Raw genomic sequence first — 24,323 nt, 5'->3', positions numbered from 1 at the left:
ATTCTACACTCATATATAGAACAATGAACATAGGTTTAACCCCTATTTTTACCTCAGATTACAATACATGTACATTGTATACATGTATTTGTAATGCCATGGAGTTGTGCCATTCTACACATTTCTCTACAGTGTATATCGCACGAATTTCTTAAATATCTTGCATAAACATTAATGATCGCAAATATGATTTACAAATGATATACAAGAATTTTATACCTTTGATTATAAACAATCGGAAAGGGACATTTTATATATTTTGTTGAGATTGCACATACTTTTATCACGCCTCAGACAAAATTGTTGAAATCTTGGTCACATGACGCCGTGAAAAAAACACCGTATCATGCGAGTAAAATCCGTATTGGGCGAGTAATTTTATTTATCGTCGGGTTCGACTTGCAGGCGTGTCAAAAGGAAAGACATTTGACTAAGTTGTATGATATAGACCCCCACATATACAGTTAGAGGTCTTCGATGTGATAAATTCGTTACACAGTTAGTTAGTGACCTGATACGGAAAAATACATGGTGTGAAAAGAAAACCCGTATCGGGCGAGGCGAATACCGGTTTTCTTTTCACACCATGTATTTTTCCGTATCAGGTCACTAACTAACTGTGTAACTAATAGTATAAGAACACTTCACAAATACTTACACCTTTCCGAGATACTGCATGTACACTAGGTTAATCCCCTCTGTTTTACATGTACTTTAGCCTTCTAAATAGATGAATTCAAAACCGGGCGAATACACGTGCTTGCAGAAAGTAGAAATTTACTATGCAGAACGACTTATAAAGGTGATCGGCGGGGAAATCACATATTTTAAATAAATTTTTGGTTCTATATTAAATTTTTTTATTTCGGGAGGGGGGTGCTATGTACAATGGCAGGGTCTATAAGCCCGTGAACTGATACAGTTCACGGGCTTATAGCCTTTCCCATGTACAATATATAAGCCTATCAACACATCAGGTACTCGTGACCTAAGTAAGTAGCAAGGAGACAATGAGAAAGGGGGGGGGGGGGGGGAGTGGAGACCGACGGTGACACATCTCATGCACTTTAGAGAACACGTGTTCATGCTTTGGAAGTTAATGGGCAGTCTTATTTGCATTCTATGGATAGCATGCCTGCAGCTTACACTGAAGCTCATCTGTTTGTAAATGGGGTTCTATTATATAACGAAATCAAACGTGGCAATGATTTATGACGTAATTAGCTCGTGCAATCTGTGTCACAATTCAATCGCATTCCCATGATTAAATTTTGAAAAAAAAATATAGCTTTATAATTTGCATCATTTATCAAACAATAAAAGCTCAATCATTTGAGGGTGGAGTTTATCGGTTTGTGTTCGTTAATTAACTTGTATAAAGTCTGAGTAAATAGCTCAGTGATACTATATCGTCTTTTCAAAATGGCCTGTTTACATGTAATGCTGCTTTTAGCTGTAACGTACATCGTAGCTGGCAATCGAAAAGGTATGTTAATTGTCCTATCTATAGATAATATGTTTTTGTTTACACTGTATTTGAAATACCTTTCATAAAACGGGTGACATTGTTCGATACAACCAAAGGTTTTTGAAAACCAGTCATTCGATGTGGATCAAAAGAGATCCCAATTTCAAAAGACAGCATATCTATTGTAAGTGATTTTGTGTTCCATAATTTTGGTTTTGACCACTTGACCAGGGAAAGTACATGTATCGAATATCGCACTACAGCTATTTCGAAGCAGACCTTTTCAGATCCCATTTCAGACACTGTCATATTAGTACTTTGTACACATGCACAAATTCCAGCGAATATCCTACTGAGTTCTTAAAGGTCGCCATTTTGTGAAACCTTTTATAGTAACAACAACAAATAGCTACATTGTAAGTGTCCTCAAACCGTGCTTAGCGAATGGTCGAAACATCGATATCATTTCAATCTGTTCGTTTTCAGTTTACATGGGGCTTAAATGAATGTTTTAAGATATGTTTCAATGCACGTATCTATAGTAAGAACATGTGTTAGAAATTCCTTATATTATTTTTTTAAGACGGCGATGCAGGCTAGCACACAGCGATATAAGGCTCCGAATTAGCGCACATTTCTCTGCGCCGTAAATCGAATATTTTTATAAGGGGTTACGATATGTAGCTCTCTAGTCTGTTCCAATACCTCCCAGAGAGCTACAGATCTGCATCTTCACAATTTAGTGTATCCCCATAAACACCCGGCTGTCAGTAGTGTATTTGCTTTTGTTCTCTGTTTTGAAAATGCAGTTTATACAGCAAAATACAATCCATGTAGAGGAATGAAATCAATTATAATTGTCAGAAAGTTGCTAAAAGATTGTTTAATGTTATAAGGACACACCGATTTGTAAAATAGTTCTTCGGATTTCCAAATAAAAAAAGTGAGGCGAAAGGGCGAAATTATTTTACAAATATTATTTTTTTATTTTGGAGATAAAAATATGAGGCGAGCGAATACAAGAAATATAGATAATCTTAATTGAATTAAGTGTGATTTTAAAAAAAGCGAGCACTTCAGTAAGAATGAAAGACCTAAAATCATCAGATATCATTTGTTTACTATATGAACTTAATATTTCTCAACTTTGTTGATATAGTTTACGATAAATTAGAAGTATTCCGGGTTACAAAGACTTTACTTTCTTCATACCTAATACATGTACTTTGCAATATTAACTGATAAGGTCGTTTTGGAGAATTTTATTTTAGTTTCATTTCTACAAACTTTCGATTCAGGTCTATGCATATTGCTTTTGAAATCTCCAATGCATCGCTTTCAGCATTTTCTTGAATTTTGATAGAACACACATAATCAATAACCACCAAACGTTTTGTGAATTTGTCGTTAACTACCGGTCCGGTTTCGAATAGTTATCAGTACCCCTTGTTTGTCCTAAGAGGCGAATAAATGGGACGGTTTTTCGGATGAAACCGCAAAAAATGAGATCCGTGTCACAGCAAGTGTGGCACGATAATGATTACCCCTAGCTCAATGGTCATACGCGCTGAGCATAGGACTAAATTGTGCAGCCCTTCAACGGCAATGGTAACGTCTTCATGTGAATGAAATATTCTCAAGAGAGACTTTAAACAATATATAATCAATCAATCAATCATACGGCTAACGCTGCCGATGTTCTCAAAATAGTGGCATCGAATAGCGCTTCAAAATTTTCATCGGCTTCCAGTTCGATTGCAGTATAAGGAACAACTTCCAATCCAGTGTTATGAAGTATCGTACATATTAAGATATATTTTATAATACAACACCGTGATTAACACTGTTAGGAAATTTCTCGAGAGACCGCGCTTCTGTCATTTGTCAGCCACAGGCATCAAGGTCGTGTGTGTGCTTGTTGTAAAAAGTCGAAAATATTTTACACAAATATATTTGGACACGCGGGCGGATATCATTTTTTGATAATATTATGATTTGTATTTATTACAAATAGAAGCATCGAATCCTACGAACTAGATTACAAATTGGCATGACCTAAGGTCGTTGAAAAACGACTGCTCGGTTATCAAATGACTTTCATTTTCATTTTAGCCTGCCCATGCCCACTATTGCATGATCCAGTATGTGGCACTGACGGGAAAATGTATCCCAACGAAAGATGCATGAAATGCTCGTAAGGCACATTTCTTACTTTCACTTTCACTCTTCCATCCAGACACGTGTATCAGACTGTGATAACCTTCTAAGATTTTGAATAGCTATTGTTTTATATGTAAGTAAATTTTATAAAATACTTTCTCTCGCAGGGATCATCATCAAAACCAATAAAACGTGTATTGTTAATTCATCATTGGTTTATCAACAAAACCATATAGTAAAAAAAAAAAAAATCTGAACAGAAATGTGCATGTTTTAACAAAAAAATGTCAGTGTTCTATTAACAATAGTATATTCCTATTTTTAGAATAACTGGCTTTGGTTTTTCTGATTTTCATTAGGCCAGGTGTTGATGCTGAAGTGGCTTGTAAAGGAAAATGTCCCTGTCCTCCAAGTATGTAACAACATATACATCAAACAATAGCTTAAACATCTCCAACAAACATGAATAAAATCTGCGGTAAAAAAGAAAATTCAAATTACGACAAATGAAAATATCAATATACTTTTAGATAAAGTAATATCCATCGTTCATTTATGTCGGTGTGTTATGACTTATTTGGACGAGTGTAAATAAACATTCAATATCATCAATTATAAAATAAAATTTTCGTCACATGACCAGTGTTCATTGCATGACTTTTATTATAGCAAATATAAAATCAGATTTTAGTCAGGTGACCACATTTCATTTTCGCGCTCTACACCGCGCACAAGTTACTCGTAACTTACACAGAATGGGGATATACATGTACTTGCAACAGAATGGGGATATACTTGCACGTTTCCCTGACAATAGTCCCCTTGTTTGGTTCATAATATTGATCTTGCTTTTGCAGAACCTTGTGTGTGTACTCAGGAACTTGCTCCAGTGTGTGGTACGGACGGTGTAACGTACCCCAGTCGTTCATGCATGAGATGCAAGTAAGAACATAACTTGAAATACCTGTAGCCTACTAGGGTGGCATAGAAAAATAATCGCATTTGGTCTTTTGTGAATGGTGAGAAGTCAAAAGTGAGATTTTCAAAATAAATCTGAATAAAGATTAGAATTCAACTAACGGATCATTTTGAATATTTAGGCATCCATATTCATCAATGGGATTTATATCGTTTTTAATTATTTGTTTTAAAGGCCGGGGGTAAAAGTAGCGTGCCAAGGGGGATGCCCGTGTCCGCCCAGTAAGTATCTACATAACGTTCAGCAAAAACGGCAGAGAGATGAATTCAAACAGATACATATGTAAAATCTCTGTTCCTTTATATGTGACTTAAAAACTGGAGGATATGGAATTCATCAATATTCTGCAAAAAGCGCTCGCATTTTGTGTGTGATAATGCGCATTATATGCGTAACATGATGAAGTACGCAAGAAAATGCATTTAAAATATCCTTTGCTTTCTTTGACCAAAAATTATATGAGCACATGTAAGCGTTCACTAATATTATACATTTAAGTATTACTTTATCATATATATGTATTCACTTTCGGAAGACTATAGTAATACGAAATTTCCGAGATTACTGCTTTTCTGTGACGCACGTGTATGTTTAGTATTCCATTGAAAGCATAGGTCGGTACAAGATGTATACACATATTAGACAGATTGTGTTTATCAGCTGTTGGTACATTTATATATAAACTTAACATATCAAGAATAATTTGTTTGAATCAGGCCATTCAATATGTAATTGTTATCTATTTCCTCTTCGACACAATTCCCAAGTGGTATTTTTATTGAAGAAAGATGGCGATTTTTGTTTGCGCTATTTAATTATCAAACAGCCAGACATAATCTGAATTTGTGTTTACCTGTAGTTAAGGTGGTTCGTGAAAGTTGGTAATCATCTTTTAGACAATGTATGAACGCAGCGATAAGAATTTGTACCCATCACATGTGTAGGAAAACAAAATTTGTGTAAGAGTTCCACAAAGAGAAACCACTATTGGGCAACTCGGAAATTGCGTATTGGAATACGCTTTTATCTTTGTCAATTCTGATACAATTATGACCTATATGTAATTAACGCATTTACGATATCACACATAAATGGCAAATAAGTATTAAAAACATTACCGATTTCACGGTATTTTTAAAGTGGTTTCATTTCTTTCTGGGGTTTTTTTTGACAAAAATTACCTCAATGACCTTTCTGTACTGAAGACAATATTACTCACATACATTCATATTTCCACATAATTTGAATCTGTCTTTAAACTGTTTTTTTTAAAAATTATATTTTATAGATACCGTATAACGGGTATTTTTTTGTGGGTGGAAATTTTTGCGATTTGACCCCTTAAATTATATCCTGCGTTTCCAAATATTCCTTTATATACTTATGTCAATCTATCTATCTGTGAGTGCAATTTTTGCGGATGTTTTTTTATTCGCAAAAAATGGACAACAGCAGGAAATAGCCGTTATATACGGTATTGGTGTTAACTTGTTTTTTGTGGTTACCTTTCAATTCCAAATCCTGGGACTTGCGTTCATTTCACAATTGAAAATAATGTCGAGGTGCACTCAAATTACAGGAACAGATCCAAAAATAAATTGAAAGGGGGTTGGTTGTTTATTGGTTAACGTCACGCTCCAGAATTTTTCACTCATATGAAGACGTCAGCATGCCAGTGATGGGCTGCACAATCTTGGCCTACGCTCGGCGCTTACGGCCTTTGAGCATGGAGGGATCTTTATCGTGGCACACCTATTGTGACACGGGGCCTCGGTTTTTTTATGCTTTCATCCGAAGGACCACCCCATGTAGTCGCCTCTTACGACATGCAAAGGGCACTGAGGACATATTGTAACCCGTAACCCCACGGGATTTGAAAGGGGGATGCGACCCAAGTTTGTACCTTTTCTGGCTAAAAGGGGTAAGGACTGGGTATTTCAAAATGGCAAATTCTCAAAAAAGGTTTAACCAAGAAAGGAGGGATTACAACCTTCATACCCCTCTAAATCCGCCATGGAATTAAAATCTCAATAGACAGACACGGCGAGATATATAAAGATATGATACAAAGTTACAAACAAAACACTTGTTGGATGTTATGATTGTTAAAACATCGTAATTATCTATCACTTTTTTGCTAATGATTTGCATATTTTAACTAATGTTGTGTGTATAAAATGATATTGTATTTATCAAATTCAATGACAATACAATGTAAATCTCTTGCAGAAACATAGTAATGAGGCAAAAACGACACCGTTTGTATGGAGGAATATTTACTGTGGATCTGGAAGTATTTGTTTTAATGCCGATAAATTTATAGCAAGTTGGCGCATCCAATGAATTTGCAAAAATAAAATATATTTCTTCAAAATAAATCTACAAACTTTTAAACTTTGTGATGTTTTTTCTATGGCTATTTGAAAGCTAGTCATTTAAAAGTTGAAGAAAGAGGATCCATTTGACATTAGCTGGTGTTATTTTGTACAAAACCATGTGAGATATCGAGGTGGATTATTAATCACGTGATCGAAAAGAGATCGACTATGATACACATCCTTCAAAAACGCAGCTGTCCTCGAACAAATGTATAGTATGAACCATTTCTTCACCTTAATGCATTAGCCACAATTCCATTAGGTCGTGCGATTTGCTCAGTCGTGCCACAGGACAGTAGCGTATTCAAGTCATCTGCCTTAACAACACTGCCTACAAAACCTACAGTTTAGCTACAAGGTTGGTCTAGATCCACTGATGGACTGTAAGTGATCGTGCGACAAATCATGGCAGATTCTATTGTGTTCCAACTCTTCCGACAAAGACTTATTTAGTTCAGTTGTAGGGCGCTCGCTTGGTAACCGGGAGGTTGAGAGTTCGAGTCTCGCTTGTGTCATGGCCGCGTCAAACCTAAGACGTAAACATAAATAATGGTTGCTCCTTCGCTAAACGCTCGGCATTTAGAAGTGAGAATCTTGGGTCTTTCGGGTATAACCTGAAAAACCGAGGTCCCGTGTCGCGGAAGGTGTTGGCATGTTAGGGAATCCTCACCGCTACGCCCCCGAGTGCTAAGTATATGTACTTCACCTACAGCTGTCGACGTCTCTAAAGGCAAACAAACAACCAATCAATGTTATTTAAATATCAAATGTTTCTACAGTGACATAATGTTCGGATTTGTTAACGGAATATAACTCATTCATAACCCATGTTAACAAACCAAACAAAACGTTTATTCTATCATTTATATTTTCCTGTACTTTCTTAGATACAAATTTGAATAAATATATTATTGATCTGGAAGTTATCCCAACGTAACAGCTAAAATCACATGACTTTTCTCCATATTTGGTAATGATGTTCATATTTGTTAATGATGTTCATATTTGGTAATGATTTCCATATTTGAACGATGGTAAGGGAAAATACACGTAGTCCAAGAAGGACACACTCAAAACGCATATTTAATAAATCATAAAAAATATAGGTAAACGTTATTTATTATACTTATTCAAATAAAAGGTAAAAATAAACCAGAAAACATGTTTCCCAACTATTTCAACAATGTCGCGGAGTTCGTGGAATGCATACATAATGTATATCCATACATGGACAGAATGTATTAAAAACCGGATCTAACTAGATTGAATCACAATGTGTCTTAATAATTACAAATGACCAGCAATGAAATTAAGCAGAAAACACACAGTGAATGTAATTATTACACAATGCCTTTCAAATAGTAATAATGCCTATAATTAATTCAATATATATAAATCACAGGCACTCGACGTTTTAAATATCTATAATAAAAAAAAATTGTCTTCCTGTATAAACATAATATTCACAAGGTATATCACACCGCCATCTTGGTTTTCTTTTTGTCAACGTCTTACCTCTCGCATCGTCGTGGTGAACTGGAAATAAAGTCCATTTATCGGATATAATCAATGCAAGGCATTGATAACCATATTGATTTGAATGTTTGGGCCATAATATGTGGTCACATTTTTCATGAGAATATAAAGGGGTGAAATTCTAGAAAACAACAACACAACTTCAGTTACTCGAGGAGCGTTGTGGCTCATGGGCCTTCCATTATCCATGTTTGCTGTTGTAACGCTTTGAAAAACAACAACAGTTGATTTGTATCTAAAATCATGATAATATTCAGTCATTTATCCCCCTGCCCTTCCATTACTATCTTTTCTAACTGAATTTCCACAATGTTCAACTCCCACGAGTACTTTAAGTACTTTGATTTTATTATAGATATTCAAAACGTCGAGTGCCTGTGATATAAATGTAGTGTCTGAGGGGTATCATTGTACGTCTTTTCCTACAACTTTCAACATGATTCAATAGTCATAAAATGGTAATGATTGCTTTGGTGAGATTTACGAGTATATTGGGAGATGTCAACGTGATTGGTTGTTTGACATTATGGTATCACGTTGATGTTGTTCACCCATAAGATCAATAAAATTGAATGATAACTGCTGTTTTTATGAAAAAACATGTTTGAATTATATATATATATATATATATATATATATATATATATATATATATATATAGTGAGTTGTACGTACGATAGATGTGTAAAACCAGAATAAATAAGACTTCAAAAAGTGTCGACAGAACGACTCCATTCATTTTCTCCATTCTGTTATTTGTATTTGGTCATAGTTTGTGCAACCATAAAGCGATTTACTGTCGTAAAATAACATTTACATGTTAGCAGCCGAAGGATCAGCTCTATCCATACGATGGTACTTTGGTTGTATATCGTTAAACGTCCAATGCGCGACTTTTTCACTCATATGGAGACCTCACCATTACCAGAGAAGGGCTGCAAAATTTAGGCCTATACTCGGCGCTGAAGGTCTTTGATCAAGGAGGGATCTTTATCGTGCCACACCAGCTGTGACAAGGGATTTCGGTTTTTGCGGTCTTATCCGCCCCATCGCCTCTTACGTCAAGCAAGGGGAACTCAGGACATATTCTAACCCGGAGTTCCACGTCAGTCAGACAACTATCATACAAATGTACGACATGTTTTCTCAACATACGACTTTTTTTTATCGCAGTTTCTTCGCCAGATTGGGAGAGGGCTACATATAGCTATGATAATCTGATATTTCTGTGCTTTCCTGAAAAAATGGTAAATGTAACAAAATGTGTTCAATGTTATAAATACTACATTCATAAAGAATACACAATTTAGAGTAGGTCAAACACAGACCTTGATAATACCAGAGGTGGGATCTGGATGTTTAGAAGGAGTAAGCCTCCCCTCTTGACCGTCATACGTGCTGTGGGCCCTCTATTTCGTCCAGGTAAATGAATTACTTGTACTTCATAGTGAAAATCAGTTTCTAACGAGCGGCCTAATACATACCAGGCAACATTCGATCTTATGTCATGTTGTATGACCATAGAATTAGCAAAATGCTGATTTTAAAGAAGACTATTGACATCTCTGTGAAATCAACTCATTTATCATTGTCAGTGGCGTCGGTGGCCTAGTGGTTAGCCTGTCAGACTATCGACTGAAAGGTCATGGGTTCGAGTCCTGGCCGCGGCAGGGTCAACGTTGCGTCCCTGGGAAAGACACTTTACACGAATTTCCTCACTCCACCCAAGTGTAAAAGGGGTACCTGGCTATAGACAGTGCAGGGTATTGTTAGAACGTTAGTGCTCTAGCGCCTGTGATGGCAGCTTGCACTGTATGCTTCCCAGGAAGCTGAGAAAGCTCTAGATTGATATACGGTCTGCCGGGGTAATAGTATATTGTAAAGTGCTTTGAGCAGTATACGCTGGAAAAACGCTATATAAAAACCAATCATTTTTATTATATTATTATCCTGCTTCGGTTTAAACATCTATCATACGCGGAACATGCTCTTGCGTATCGAAACAGTTACTCCCCGAGGGTCTCTACAGCCCAGTAACTAAGTACTTCGTTACTAGCTTGAAAATACGGATGTATATTTAATTGCTGTTATAAAATTTAGAAATTCATTTCAAAATTAAGGATTATCTCCCTCATGCATAGCTCTTATCTTTGGACGAATTTGGCCCCATTTTTTTGGCATGCTGTTTTTGGCTATATTTAGCTCTAAAACTTCATGGTTATTTCGGATTTCAAACATTTCGGTTGAGCATCACTGATGAGACATTATTTGTCGAAATGCGCATCTGGTGCATCAAAATTGGTAGCGTATAAGTTTTACATTAAGAGACATAAACACCATATGCGAGGGATAATGGAACATTGCTGCACAAATATAGAAATTTGACAATGGAGAAGTTGAATTCATTACTTTGTCATATAGTTGAATTGTTAGTTTGCCGTTAACATATATATTAGATTTACTCTTTCGTCTGTAAGTCGTATCTATTTGTCCGCAAACACTTTAACCTTGGCCATAACATTTAAACCAATAATGTTAGCGCTTTCATATTTCATATGTGTATTTTGTGAGACAAGACCATTCTATTGGCACCAAACTTCTTGACCTTGTGACCTTGACCTAGTCTTGCGAAAACTTAAACCTTGGTCATAATTTATGACATGTTTGTTCTACGGCTTTCATATTTAATATGTGTATTCCTTGTGAAAAGACCTTTCTTTGAGCATTATGTGTGAAGAGATCTTTTCGGGACGTAAATTAAATCTTTCTTTGCATATCAGAATCACTTCGCTGCTGCACAGGGGCGTCAGTGCTTCACAAACACATATTGTTTATAGTATATTTTAATTATTGTTTTCAATCGTCCCTTGCCATAATCAAAAATATTTGCTAACCTTGTGTAACCCCGCGTCTATATAGTGTGTTCATGTGAGCTAAAACATACCTCTGCAGTTTTTGGAAGATGTCGCTAATTAATATGGACAATAAATTAACATTAGTGTGACTGTATCTCAAATATATTGTAAATCTTCGATTGCAGCTATTTTACTTGTACACGAAGGTATTTTGCACAAAACCTGAATGCCTGTTCAATGGAACATTTGACAAACGGTCTTATCGTTTTAGACTTCAGCAATGAGCAGACCTACTTAATTGTGATAACAGAAAACAGGATCACCTTTTATCGTTACTGATTTTGGATCGCTATAATTCAGTGACTAGAGTGAATGCATTATCATCAAGAAATTTGATAACCAACTCTTTTACAACAAATGCTTCGCTCAGTTGAAAAAGCAGCTAATATAGATAAAACTCTATGATCCCTATTTCATAGTTTTTTTGCGGTCAATCTTTCGTACCTCAGTACCTGGACATAATGTGTGTTGTTTATCTAATTATTGAGGACGGATATTGATTACACTTCTTATCATGATGTGGTGAGTATGCATGAGTTTTTATTTGTTGAAATATTACCCATTGGAAAAATGATTTTCACTTTACATGAAAAGTGGGAGCATTTCTATGTTTTTCAAAGGTTGTGATTATTGGTTTTGAATTTTAGGACGGATCATTATGTGTCCAGTCTTTTCGTAATATTTACTGTAATGGACGGAATGAGGTCTCAGAATCCTTTCTTTGGTATCGGTACAACAAAGAATCCAACTGAAGTTCAAGAAATATCTGATTGTCGAGAAAATTGTGGAGATATATGTTATACTTGTGCAACAGCAACGTGTAAAGATGATGATGATGTATGCCAGCGCATGTGTATTACAGACTTCCGGTCGTGTTATGATGCTTGCGTCAGCGTTCCTAAGCCTGAACCGATTCAAGTTGCACCACCAGATGTTTTCTTCTTTCAACAGCGAAATTTGATGAAAAACACATAAATTATGCAATGCCATTAAAAATAATAAATCGTTCAATGCAACCAACCATCAATTATCAAATACTTAACCTGCGTGATGGGTTTTATCTGAAATCATATTAACACTGAATTGTGCACATTAGGTGTATTTGTGGATATCAATGAAGTCATGTGATCTAAAAATATACATCAGTTATCTCATGAAAAGTACATGTATAACGGTTCTTTGGGGTAAACTTTATTTACATGTATTTATACGTAGATGAAAAATTGATCCCTAAATCTGTTGTGATTACCCATCACTTAAGAAAAGGTGAAGATTACGAACAGTGATCAATCTCATTGTCGCGAAATGTATTGCTGTGTGGGTGTATGTGACGACATAATGACTTTGACGTGCTATGACGTTACAAGTAACGATGAAATGACAAGACGTGTTGTTTTCACTAGCTTAGGTAATACGAAACAATCATAACTCCTATATGAAATACAAATTTATTGGGTAAACACATACCCCTGGACTTACCAGAGGTGGGATCGGGTGACTATGAGTAAGCATGCTATTTTTAACGGTCATACCCGCTGTTAGCTCCATTTCTCGATCGGGTAAACGGAGTAATCCGAAGTCAAAATTAGTATGTAAAGAACGGCATCAATTGGTATGAAACATGCCAGACAGCATTTTACTCAAATGCAGGTTGTATTGGTAAATTAAATCGTTATAACGACCATACATTTTGCAAAATGCTGACTTTTAACGAGACTGTTGAAACCCCTGTATTATCAGCTTATTTGTCAGTATCCTTCATCGAAATTCGACAGACTGAATATTTGGCAGTCATTTGAAACATTTGAAAATTGAATGGAAAGCAGCACTGATGCTATATATGACCTGTGGACTCAAATGTTGTAGCTATTTTAACACTATGAAATATTTCTGTATATGGCTGCCATTTTGAAAATGGCAACCATACCCTGAACAACCCTTTGAGTATCGAATCAGTTGAGATACATAAATGCTATTTGCGGGTGATAATGGGATATTGCTACATGAATATAGGTTTATGATGGAGAAGCTGAAGTCAGGATACATGTAGGTTTGCCATAAACTTGAGTTATTAGTTTGCTGTTAACACCTATGTTCAATAAAATATCTAAGCATGAAACAGACGTGGAAAACTGGTGTGTTTTATTTCGACTTTACAGGGATATTTCGAATCGACATATGAATGAAAATGGTTGTATTTAATAGATAAAACGTCGTTGATATATCTAGATGTCGGGTTGAAGGCTACATCAAAAATTTGTTTCTTCTCATGTAGAAGGTTTTGAATAAATTCTGCCTCATGAGAATATAAAACAGGCCAGCTAACAAAGGAGCACAATTCGTGCCTATAGGAATTCCAACAGGCTGTTGGAAGACATGATCACGACTGCGAAAATATTGTCAATGAGGATTTCTAACATATTTTTAATACTAACTGCAGAGTACTCTTGCTTAGAATCAGAGTTACGGTGGTCTTTAACAAAGTAACTTTTTGTAATGACTGATCACAACATATGAATATTTCCTTTCTCTATTTTTATTGAAGCAACTTCAAAAATTTTATTCTTTAATTCATCGTGAAATGAATGGTCGTTTAAAGTGTTGAACAGTCACATGTTTTGATGTATTTGATTAGAGGAAGGTTTTGTAATTTCAATTTAGAATGTTTCCGAATACACATTAGATTTACACCAGTTCCGGCAGGTAATACTTTTGAAGTTTCTCCTTTACAGCAATTAATATTTTCATGAGAAGCAAATTAAGGGGCTTGATAGAAGATTTACTGGATCCAGCAACTAAACTTTCAAATTTAGAGCAGATCTCAAAAATATAAAGATTGGGATTTTTCTTTATTGTAAAGAAAGAAACTCTGAAGAGATATATTTGATTTGACACACGCGTACAGATTTGTGTTTTTCATACATTATTCAGCGGCCATTATTATTTCTTTGTTAATGATATTCACTAATGCTATACTTTATGAAGCCTAGTTGCAATGATACAGCCTTCCCACATTTTATTTCTGTAGGAAGACTACAATTCTAAAAGTCTTCTCTTTGCTGCAACAGAGGTTGTGTTTCTTACCATTTAAATTTTATACGTCCGTCTTTCGACGATATCTGTATGTCTGTCAATTCGTCCACCTGTCCGTAAGGTTTTTTTTTTGTATTTCTTTTCAGTACTCTGCCACACATCTAACTGAAACTTCCTAGGTAGCTTCTTTGTGGATCACTTTAGATCATGTAACGATATCTGTACGTCTGTCAATTCGTCCAGCTGTCCGTACGGTTGGTTTTTTTGTTTTTTTTTTTGTTGTTGTTTTTTTTTTGTATTTCTTTTCAGTACTCTGCCACACATCTAGCTGAAACTTGCTAGGTAGCTTCTTTGTGGATCACTTTAGATCATGTAACAATATTGATCCATTATAACTTCTCTGTCAGGAGTGTTGCCCTTTATTTGAAACTTAATGTTGTATGGAGGGTACGTAATTTGTCTGGGTAATTTTCAAGTGAGAACCTTCTTATTTTTTGCAGAGTATTTTTGTGGGTATTGAAAATGTGCATGTGGCAAAGATTCTGCTTTTCTTCCATTTTTTTGAGAAAATTACACGTTGTTAAACTTAGTCAGTTTTGAGTAGATATTACACAAAGAGTATATGATTTGTCCGTTTAACTGCTTCCACAGTTTTCAAATAGGGACCTTCTTGTCTTACAGAGTGTGTGTATGGGTATTGAACAAATTTGTTTTTTACTTTCATGTTTGAAATATTTATATCTTGTTGGACATAGTTAATTCTGAGGACATATTTGCCACACAGAACTTTTCACAGTAACATCTTCTCTAGCACCACTGGGCCAATTTCAATCAAACTTGGTAGAAATCACTTATGGGTACAGTAAATTCAGGTTTGTTCAAATAAAGGGCCATGCTCTCTTCAAAGAGTAGATAATCAAGAAAAGATAAAAATAGAGTGTGGTTATTTCAAAATTATCTTCTCAAATTCGTATATCACTGGACCAGAAGAGTTAAAATTTACAAGGAAACTTTCTGGCATAGAGTAGATTCAAGTTTGTTCAAATCATGGTCCCTGGGTGTACATTGACATAAAATAGGGGATTTAATCTTTTTATGTGGATCTTCTCAAGAACCACTGGGCCAGAAAAGTTGAAATTTACATGGAAGCTTCCTGATATATAATAGATTCAAGTTTTCTCTTCAACTTGGAGCCCCCTGGTTATAATGGGACTATTATAGCAGATGAAAATTTTACATGGGAATATACAGGAAATTAATTTAAACAATTTTATTTCAAGAGTAGCATGACCACACTGCATAATATCAAAATGCAAACGTTCTTAAGTTGTGTGAATCCAAGGGGTTTTATGCTATAGTCGAGGGTGGTGAGGGGTACATTTCGTAGTTTGTTCTGTCAGTCTGTCCGAAACTTTAACCTTGCTCATAAAGTTTGAAAAGTGAGTGATAGAGCTTTCATATTAACATTTCTTGTGAGAAAACTTTTCATTTATTTTTCATATTGTGACCTTGACCTTGAAGTTAATGTTATGTTGAAGAAACCTTAACCAAGACAATATTTCTTGAACTATTTGAGGCTGCGCTTTTATGATTTATATAGAACTTCCTTATTGCAAGGTCTTACATTTCTTACCAGGATCTTTAAAATCGGAGTTTGACCAAAATTACAAAACTTTAAAATGTTAACCTTGTCCATAACGTTTGAGGGTTGAGTGATTGGACTCTCATATTTCATATGTGAATCTTTCCTTGTGAATCTTTCTTTTGATACTATTTTTTATTTACCTTGAAAGTTTGTCTGAGCTGGAAGCTCAAATGAGTTTTTCTGATCATCTGCTGTTCAGTCGTCTGTCCGTCCGTCAGTCTGTAAACGTTTTCTTCTTCAGAACCACTAGGCCAATTTCAATCAAACCTGGCACTGAATAATATCAAAATGAAAATGTTCTTAAGGATGGAGTCTTGTCAACTTCATTGTAATTAAAAAGTTTTCATTTTTTCACAGAATGTGAATTAAGATACACTTAATTCAAAAAGATGAAGAAAACATGGGGTCATCAGCCTTATTTTTGCGTCAAAGTGAGCGAAAGTTCACTTTCTAAAAATAGCACTTTTTCCGTTTAAAATTGCAAAATTGAACCATACCTTACACAAGTGTTCATAGAAAAAATTCTTGATGTTGATTTTCAAATATTTTAGTATGAATATACAGTATGATATAGCAATTGTATATTTTAGGGAAAATTTTTATTAATATATACCCAAAACTTGTTCCTATTCTAATTCGAATTTCCTCTGTCTAATTTTAAAATTTTACTTTTTTGAGCCAAAACAATAAAAGTTCTTATGAAAATTATACAATGACCATATATTTACAAATTCCTATAATTTTGCCTAAAGATAGGCAATTCCTTATAGTTTATTCCTTAAGGAAAAAAATTGCAGGTCATCACCCATTTAAGAAAGTAATTTTTATTAAAATAATGAGATTTATTTCAAATTCAAATTTTAAATTCATTTAAAGCGACTACATTTACAATATCAAAATTTATTAGTGTTACAAGCAAATTATCGGTCATAATTAGGTCACCTGAATTCATTCAGGTGACCTATTGCTATCTGTTTTTGTCCGTCGTCGTTCGTCGTGCGTTAACATTTGAACATTTTCAGCTTCTTCTCTGAAACCCCTGAACCAATTTCAACCAATTTTGGCATATAGCATCTGAGGGTGGAGGGGAACAAAAATTGTGAAATTCGTGGTCCCTGCCCCCCTGGGGCCTGAGGGGTGGGGCAAAAACCATCAAAATGAGTGTAATTTTAAAAAATCTTCTTCTTTACTCCTGGACATCAAGAAGCCAAACTGTGGGCATAATTATAATGAGCGTTGAGCCCTCTACCAAAATTGTGAAATTCATGGCCCCTGGGGCAGGGGTTCTTGTGTTAGGGTGGGGCTCTATTGGTCATATAGTGAAAATGTAGAAATTCTTTGAAAATCTTCTCTGTCTCTGGGTATTAAGTAGACAAACTAATAGCATGGTAATGATGAGCAAGGATGCCTCTTTATACCCCCCGCAACAAGTTGTGGGGGTATACTGGAATCGGGTTGTCCGTCTGTCCGTCCGTCCGTCTGTAGACGCAATGGTTTCCGGGCTCTAAAGCATTATCCTTTCCATCTACCGTCACCATATGATATATATGGACTACCCATGGGATGAAGATGTTCCCTATCGATTTTGGGGTCAAAAGGTCAAGCACACTGGACATCGAAGTAGCAATATGGTTTCCGGGCTCTAAAGTGTTATCCTTTCCACCTACAGTCACCATATCATACATATGGACTACCCATGGGATGAAGATGTTCCCTATCGATTTTGGGGTCAAAAGGTCAAAGGTCAAGCGCACTGGACATTGAAGTAGCAATATGGTTTCCGGGCTCTAAAGCGTTATCCTTTCCACCTACAGTCACCATATCATACATATGGACTACCCATGGGATGAAGATGTTCCCTATCGATTTTGGGGTCAAAAGGTCAAAGGTCATGCGCACTGGACATCGAAGTAGCAACACTCAGAAAAGAGGTAGTTTATACCTATTACCAACACCCTTTGGGAGATTGGGGTAAGCGGGGGGTATTCTTAGTGAGCATTGCTCACAGTACCTCTTGTTAAAAATTGTGAAATTCATGGCCCCTGGATCAGGGGTTCTGGTGCTAGGGTGGGGCTCTATAAGTCATATAGTGAAAATGCATTATTTCTTTGAAAATCTTCTTTTCTGCCCTTGGGTATTAAGTAGACAAACCAATAGCATGGTTATGATGAGCAAGGATGCCTCTTTCGAAATTGTGAAATTCATGGCCCCTGGGTCAGGGGTTCTGGTATTAGGGTGGGGCCCTATTGATCATATAGTGAAAATGCATTTTCTTTCTTTGAAAATCTTCTCCTCTGCTGCTGGGTATTAAGTAGACAAACTAATAGTATGATAATGATGATCAAGGATGCTTCTTTCAAAACTGAAATTTATGGCCCCTGGGACAGGGGTTCTGGTGCAAAGGCGGGGCTGACCACATAGCTATTCAATGTTTCTTCCATCCAAAAGTAAAATTCTTATATTTAAACACAAACCTAATTCAAACATTGGAAGGTTGTTACATGATACTCAGGTGACCTATAAGGCCCCTGGGCCTCTTGTTTAATATGATGCTTTGAAAAATATGATTTTTTCTAAGCAACAATCACAAGCTAGCTGCTTTCGTGGACTAGAATTTTCAAGCAGTCTAATCCGAATTTTCTCCATCATTAGTTCTTAAAACTGAAATAGAGTTCTTTTTAAACTTATTTTTAATTATAACTTGGTTTGATCACTGTTCGTTATCTTCACCTTGCATTTTAATAAATAAAAACACATTGTGTTGAAATTCACTCATTTTCATTTGAAATGGAAATTTAATAGGATAATTTCATTTGGTACATGTACATTAATTTATATCAAAATTCAGAGAACAATATCACCACCGTGTACATCATTACTGGTGCAGTTTGCACATAATTTTTGCAGTTACTTTCCAATTCTTGCAATAATCTCTCTCTCTCTCTCTCTCTCTCATAAACAGAACATGTTAAATTGAGTATAGTATACAATAAACATTCATATTTGTTAACATTCATACATTGCTATTGTAAATGCAGAATTACTTTAGTTTGAAATTTTGAAACAAAATCAAGAGGAGCATCCATTTTCCAAGGATTGACTTCTACATTTTTAATTTTTGCTAAACATATTTCCATTAACATTTTCGATTTCTGTTATTTCTGAGTCTTTTGCTGTTATAGATATTTTTAGAAAGGTATATATGGGAAACTTTTCTTCACCACACATGGCAGCTGTGTAATATGAGAATCTCTAGCTGGAAAATGAATTAACACCAAAATATAATACATGTATTCATTTAAGAACTTTTCTCAACTGAACAATCAATTTGAATATTGGGCAGGTAGTAAAAAGTAACAAACCCAGTCCTCTTGATTCCAAGTCAAAGAATACAAGAGGAAAATGTTGTTGGCTGGAGTGCTGTTTGACAGTTTGCTCTGGTGCATGTACCATTATCATATCAATCTCATCAAATGCAATCTCACACTTGAAATTTTCTCCTTCTTTTATCTCCATCAGTACTGTTGATTGCTTCCTAAAATTTTGATAGTCGTCATTATCTAGATTTAATGAAATGTTGTGATGAGAAGTCTACATTTTTAATAAAAGAAATGTATCAAGTTTTTTTTAATTTGGAAATTAAATCTTCTGCCAGTTCTCCACTGTGAATTTACCCTAGGGGTTTTCATATACCTTGTGAAAAAATTAGTTCAATAATTTAAACATGCATAGAATGTTTTCAATATTTTTTTGCAATTTCAATTTAATAAAACATTGAATACTTATGAGCATCTAAATTCTTATCGTCCTTTCTACAGCAATTTAGCCCATCCAAAACAGTGGGCATCTAAGTGACATTGGACACATCTGATCAGTTCACCATAGAAAGAATTGTTATTTCAATATAAAATGAAAAGCATTCTATCCCTTCATTTCATGAATGCATTTTCACATCTCAAAAATATTTATAATAGTTAAAAATAATTGATTCTCAAATGATCACTTATTTAAAAAAAAAATAAAAAAGACTTCTGTAATTTGTTCATGATCAAACCCATTCCATTCAATAAGAGCAATTAAGATTTAATTTTTTTGAAATCCACATCATACATTATAATTTACTAATTTTAGACCTGACTGGGACACCATACTTTTTCTCTTTAATTATAAACACATTTAATATAGTGCTTTTGTTGATAATGATCAAGCCTATTACTTTTAATAAGAGCCAATTCTTAAAAAATCCACATCAGATGATTTACTAATTTTATACCTGCCTGGGACACCATACTTTTTCTCTCTAATTATAAACATATGAGCACTGGAATGGGGTTTTGAGAATATGTACATCTTTAATACACGTAATTATCATTGTTTCATTGACGATGTTTAATTTGGTTGATACATAATTACGTCAGAGTACCTGAATATTAAAAATTCATGTGAATGTGCGTGTATTTACACTGCACTGACTAGTAAAGAGTCCTGATGTATAAGCTACGTACATGTAGGTTATACATGTGTACACAAATATTTTGCAGGCCTACGATTTTATAGAGTATATACTGGAGTTGTATTGGCCTTACGGAAGATAATAATTAAAGATTTACTATTCCCAAAAGAACAGATGGTGTACATTTCACTTACATTTTCTTCGTGTGTGACAGTATTATTGTCATTTGACATGTCGCGTCGTCTGTCGGTGCCAGGTGTGGAGCGATGCTGTTGATGTCTTTATCGGAGGAAAACTCAGGAAATTGCATAATCATGCTGTAAAAGAACAATGCTTTTCTCCCACGTTCGCAAGAGCTAAGATGGTTGTCGTAAGTTTTTTCGTGCGTTTATCGAAGCATTGAAAATTCAATGAATTCTGCTAGGAAATAATACAAAATTGCTATTTCTATTTCAATAAAATCATTTATTAATTGTTTATTCTCCAAAAACTAACAACAGAAATTTTACGTCACTCAAACTATGGAGACCCACTTACGTTAAAAAACGCTGACAAGTCTCCATCCTTAAGTTATCTGGATTCAAGCTTTTTTCATTCATATAATCAATCCTTGGGTTTAGAATGGATCAAATATAAAATAATGCATGCAAACAGGAAAAACAGATCTTTTAGAAAGTATTCATCTCCAGAATAGCAAGATCATGTTAATCATATCTGTATTGAGTTATCCCTGTGTTGTGTGAAATTAAGTTTGGTTGTGTCGTGACTCTTTGGGGCTAAGTTGGGCCGCAATATGGGGTTAAATGTTATCAGGGGGAAAATACGTTTTAAAAGAGTCTTCTAAAAATTACAACAGCTGAATGATAGCAAGGCCAAGGTGACTCAAGTGAGCGATGTGGCCCATGGGCTTCTTTTAAAATCCGTGACTTGTTGTGCCCGCGTTCATTATCCACACGCTATTGGTAGCATTGCGTGAAATTTCCCAGGTGCTATTCAAATCAAATGAAAAGGTAAAAACGAATTTGTCGTACTTATACAATTGTGCAGATGCAAAATCAGCAACATAGATAAAAAGTAAGACTATGGCGCCTTTAGATAATGAGATCCGAAATCAAGGCGTCGGATTGCCAGACCCGCAATAACTTGGAAGGATATTGTTGGGAGAGTGACTGGGTATTCCCTAAAGGATCATTTGGAGAGTCGGTCAGTCAAAACAGTTATTCACGCACCGGTATCAACACCAATGGAGGGCGTACCCAGTATTGGAGTTTTAAGAAGAGGCTTACTTTTATAATCGACGACTGAATTTTACAATTTAAAGGGATTAACTCCAACTACAGAAATTGGACCGAAATAAATATACAGACTGCTTCAGTAAAACCACTAAACCTACAATTATATTTTATTAATACAGTATTGTAAACTCTATGGCAATTCCTATTCTTTCGACACTTTCGCAATGCACTAGATTCTACTCGTTTTAATTTTTTATGAAGAAAATTTATCGATATTCAAATATAATGCAAATGACGAGCTGTGAAATGGATAAAGGGACTCAGAAAATTGCCCTAAAAATAAAGTTATTTTAAGTTTTACTGTACATCATAAGTGTACCACAGCGCGCTCAATGTAAGCAGGCAAATTCAAGTTATCCTGACGATTTCTAAATAATGTGTCATCAGCCCTGAAAGCTTAAAAGTTCTCTATATATCACATTTTAGGACTCTGCCTGCCGCCCATCCACACACACATATCTTTGGACGGCAGATCTATACTAGATCAAAAAGTTGAGGGGGGTAGGCTTGTCGAGAGAAATACCGTAACCCGTGGATAACCGGATTAGAATAGGTCCTCAATACCTCTTGTTTGTCGTTAAAGGCGACTAAATGAGGCGATCCTTCGGATAAGACTGGAAAAATCGAGGTCTCGTGTCACAACAGGTGTCGCACGATAAAGATCCCTCCCTGCTCAAAGGCCGTAAGCTCCGGGCATAGGCCTACATTTTGCAGCCCTTCACCGGAAATAGTGACATCTCCATATGATTGATCGGTTGCTTTTACGTCCCTCTCTGGATTTTTCACTCATATTGATAGGGCACCATCTGTAGGTAAAGTACCACAAATGTAGATCCCGCCTTGTTTAGCGCTCAGCGCAGTAGTAGTGAGGGTTCTTTATCGTGCCAACGCATACCGCGGCACGGGACCTACGTTTTGAAGGTCATATCTGAAGGTCGAACCTGAACGACCCATGGTTCTCACTTCTAAATACCGTGCGCTTGGCGAAGAAGCAAGTCTTAAGTTTGCCATGTGAGTGAACAATTCTCGAGAGGGACGTTAGCCGTTAGGCAATATTAAATCAATCTTGGGTTTGATTGGCACAAGCGGGGCTTGAATTCACGACCTCCCGGCAATGAAGCGAGCACTCTACTTCTTAGTCCGAAATATCTGACGTTTTCCTGGCTTTTTTACGATTTTGATATTTACCCTGCCACGGTAAGTATCAAAATCATATATATATATGTCGGACTATTTACTACTGAGCTATCACGACCCCATATGAGTGAAAAATTATCGAGTGGGACGTTAAACAATATATACAGCAACTGATTGCGGTAAAGTCTTTGAATTTTGCAAATACAACTCCCAAATTTTTCATATTTGAAGTTTGTCCCTTTAAATTGTGATTGTAAAAGTAAGCCTTTGTAAAACTCCAATATTAGTGATCAAAACTACATTTTTGACGCACCCCTCCTGACTCCATTTTACATGTAGCCTCTCAGGAAATAGAATGACATTCAAAATCCATGGATATCAAACTTTATTGTAAAAGAGTATATACACCATAGGTATTTGTCAATTGAATTAATCGATAACAATGGAAAACCATTCACTATATTACGTTCTTAAAGTATCTCAGTATATGAATTTTCTAAAGCTCATTGAATTTGGAAGAGTAACTCTCGCGAGACTTGTCATGACTGAAGATGTGGATGCGTGTAATTATTTTCAAATCGTTTCCATTGACTTTTTATATTTAAAGAATAGTGTGGTGATTGAAATAAAATGTTCACTTGACCCCCATGAACCAAGTGACTAGAAAATAAAGCTTTTGCTATCGGAATTCATTTGGGTTATATTTCCACCCATGAAAATTCCTTAGGGAATTGTACCTCTCCCAGCATATTAAAATTCGGAGAGGGACACGTCATTATTGCCGTTATCCAGAACCATACGTAACAATAAGCAATTAAATACGCGGTGTAAATCTTATCAGTCAACCATTCCTTGGCTTGCAACCTATATTTTGCGATAATGGCAATTTCGATATCTGTGTAATGAACGCATGTGAAAATGAGGTATGTCGTTTACGTTCCGTTATTTCAAAGCATTGTTCCTAATACCTATTACTTTAGAAATTGGAATTTAAAGAAAAAAATGACATATATGTTCCTTTTCACAGATTGCGAGAATCATGGAATATTCTATTCATTTATATATGCACTGTTGTTCTAATCGCTGCTCAGGATCCAAACGCATTCCCTATGTTTTTCTCAAAAACAACATTAAGTCCAGTTCTGTTGCAAAAAATTGAAGATTGTCACCAAATATGCGGGGATTCTTATTACAACTGTGCTGTCACACACTGTCAAAATGAAAACTGTGAAAATTCTTGCCGCATGAAGTTCCAGTCATGTTTTACAGATTGTGATCAACAAAGACCTACCACTAGCCGGCCACTTAGAGTGATGCCTGATGT

The 24,323-nt window shown here is 35.6% G+C and overlaps 3 protein-coding genes across 3 annotated transcripts; 2 read left to right on the top strand and 1 right to left on the bottom strand.

The window, feature by feature from the left end:
- The first annotated feature begins 1,348 nt into the window (after positions 1 to 1,348).
- LOC125677493 (four-domain proteases inhibitor-like) lies at positions 1,349 to 7,001 on the top strand. Its single transcript, XM_048915573.2, has 6 exons — positions 1,349 to 1,486; positions 3,581 to 3,662; positions 3,988 to 4,040; positions 4,486 to 4,570; positions 4,782 to 4,828; positions 6,837 to 7,001. Exons 1-6 carry the CDS (start codon positions 1,423 to 1,425, stop codon positions 6,842 to 6,844), a joined length of 339 nt encoding a protein of 112 aa, XP_048771530.2. The 5' UTR covers positions 1,349 to 1,422; the 3' UTR covers positions 6,845 to 7,001.
- Positions 7,002 to 11,634: 4,633 nt separating this feature from the next.
- LOC125676045 (uncharacterized) lies at positions 11,635 to 12,456 on the top strand. Its single transcript, XM_048913938.2, has 2 exons — positions 11,635 to 11,958; positions 12,084 to 12,456. The coding sequence occupies exons 1-2, from the start codon at positions 11,951 to 11,953 to the stop codon at positions 12,409 to 12,411; spliced, it is 336 nt and encodes a 111-aa protein (XP_048769895.2). The 5' UTR covers positions 11,635 to 11,950; the 3' UTR covers positions 12,412 to 12,456.
- A 6,419-nt stretch (positions 12,457 to 18,875) lies between these two features.
- LOC125675126 (uncharacterized) lies at positions 18,876 to 21,127 on the bottom strand. Its single transcript, XM_048912625.2, has 3 exons — positions 20,762 to 21,127; positions 19,477 to 19,649; positions 18,876 to 19,370 (listed from the first exon to the last, which is right to left on the bottom strand). The coding sequence occupies exons 1-3, from the start codon at positions 20,881 to 20,883 to the stop codon at positions 19,303 to 19,305; spliced, it is 363 nt and encodes a 120-aa protein (XP_048768582.2). The 5' UTR covers positions 20,884 to 21,127; the 3' UTR covers positions 18,876 to 19,302.
- Between the last annotated feature and the right edge of the window lie 3,196 nt (positions 21,128 to 24,323).

This window comes from Ostrea edulis, chromosome 3 (assembly GCF_947568905.1).
Source record: "Ostrea edulis chromosome 3, xbOstEdul1.1, whole genome shotgun sequence".
In the NCBI taxonomy this organism is placed as follows: domain Eukaryota; kingdom Metazoa; phylum Mollusca; class Bivalvia; order Ostreida; family Ostreidae; genus Ostrea; species Ostrea edulis.
This window is presented reverse-complemented; position numbering and strand designations above follow the sequence as displayed.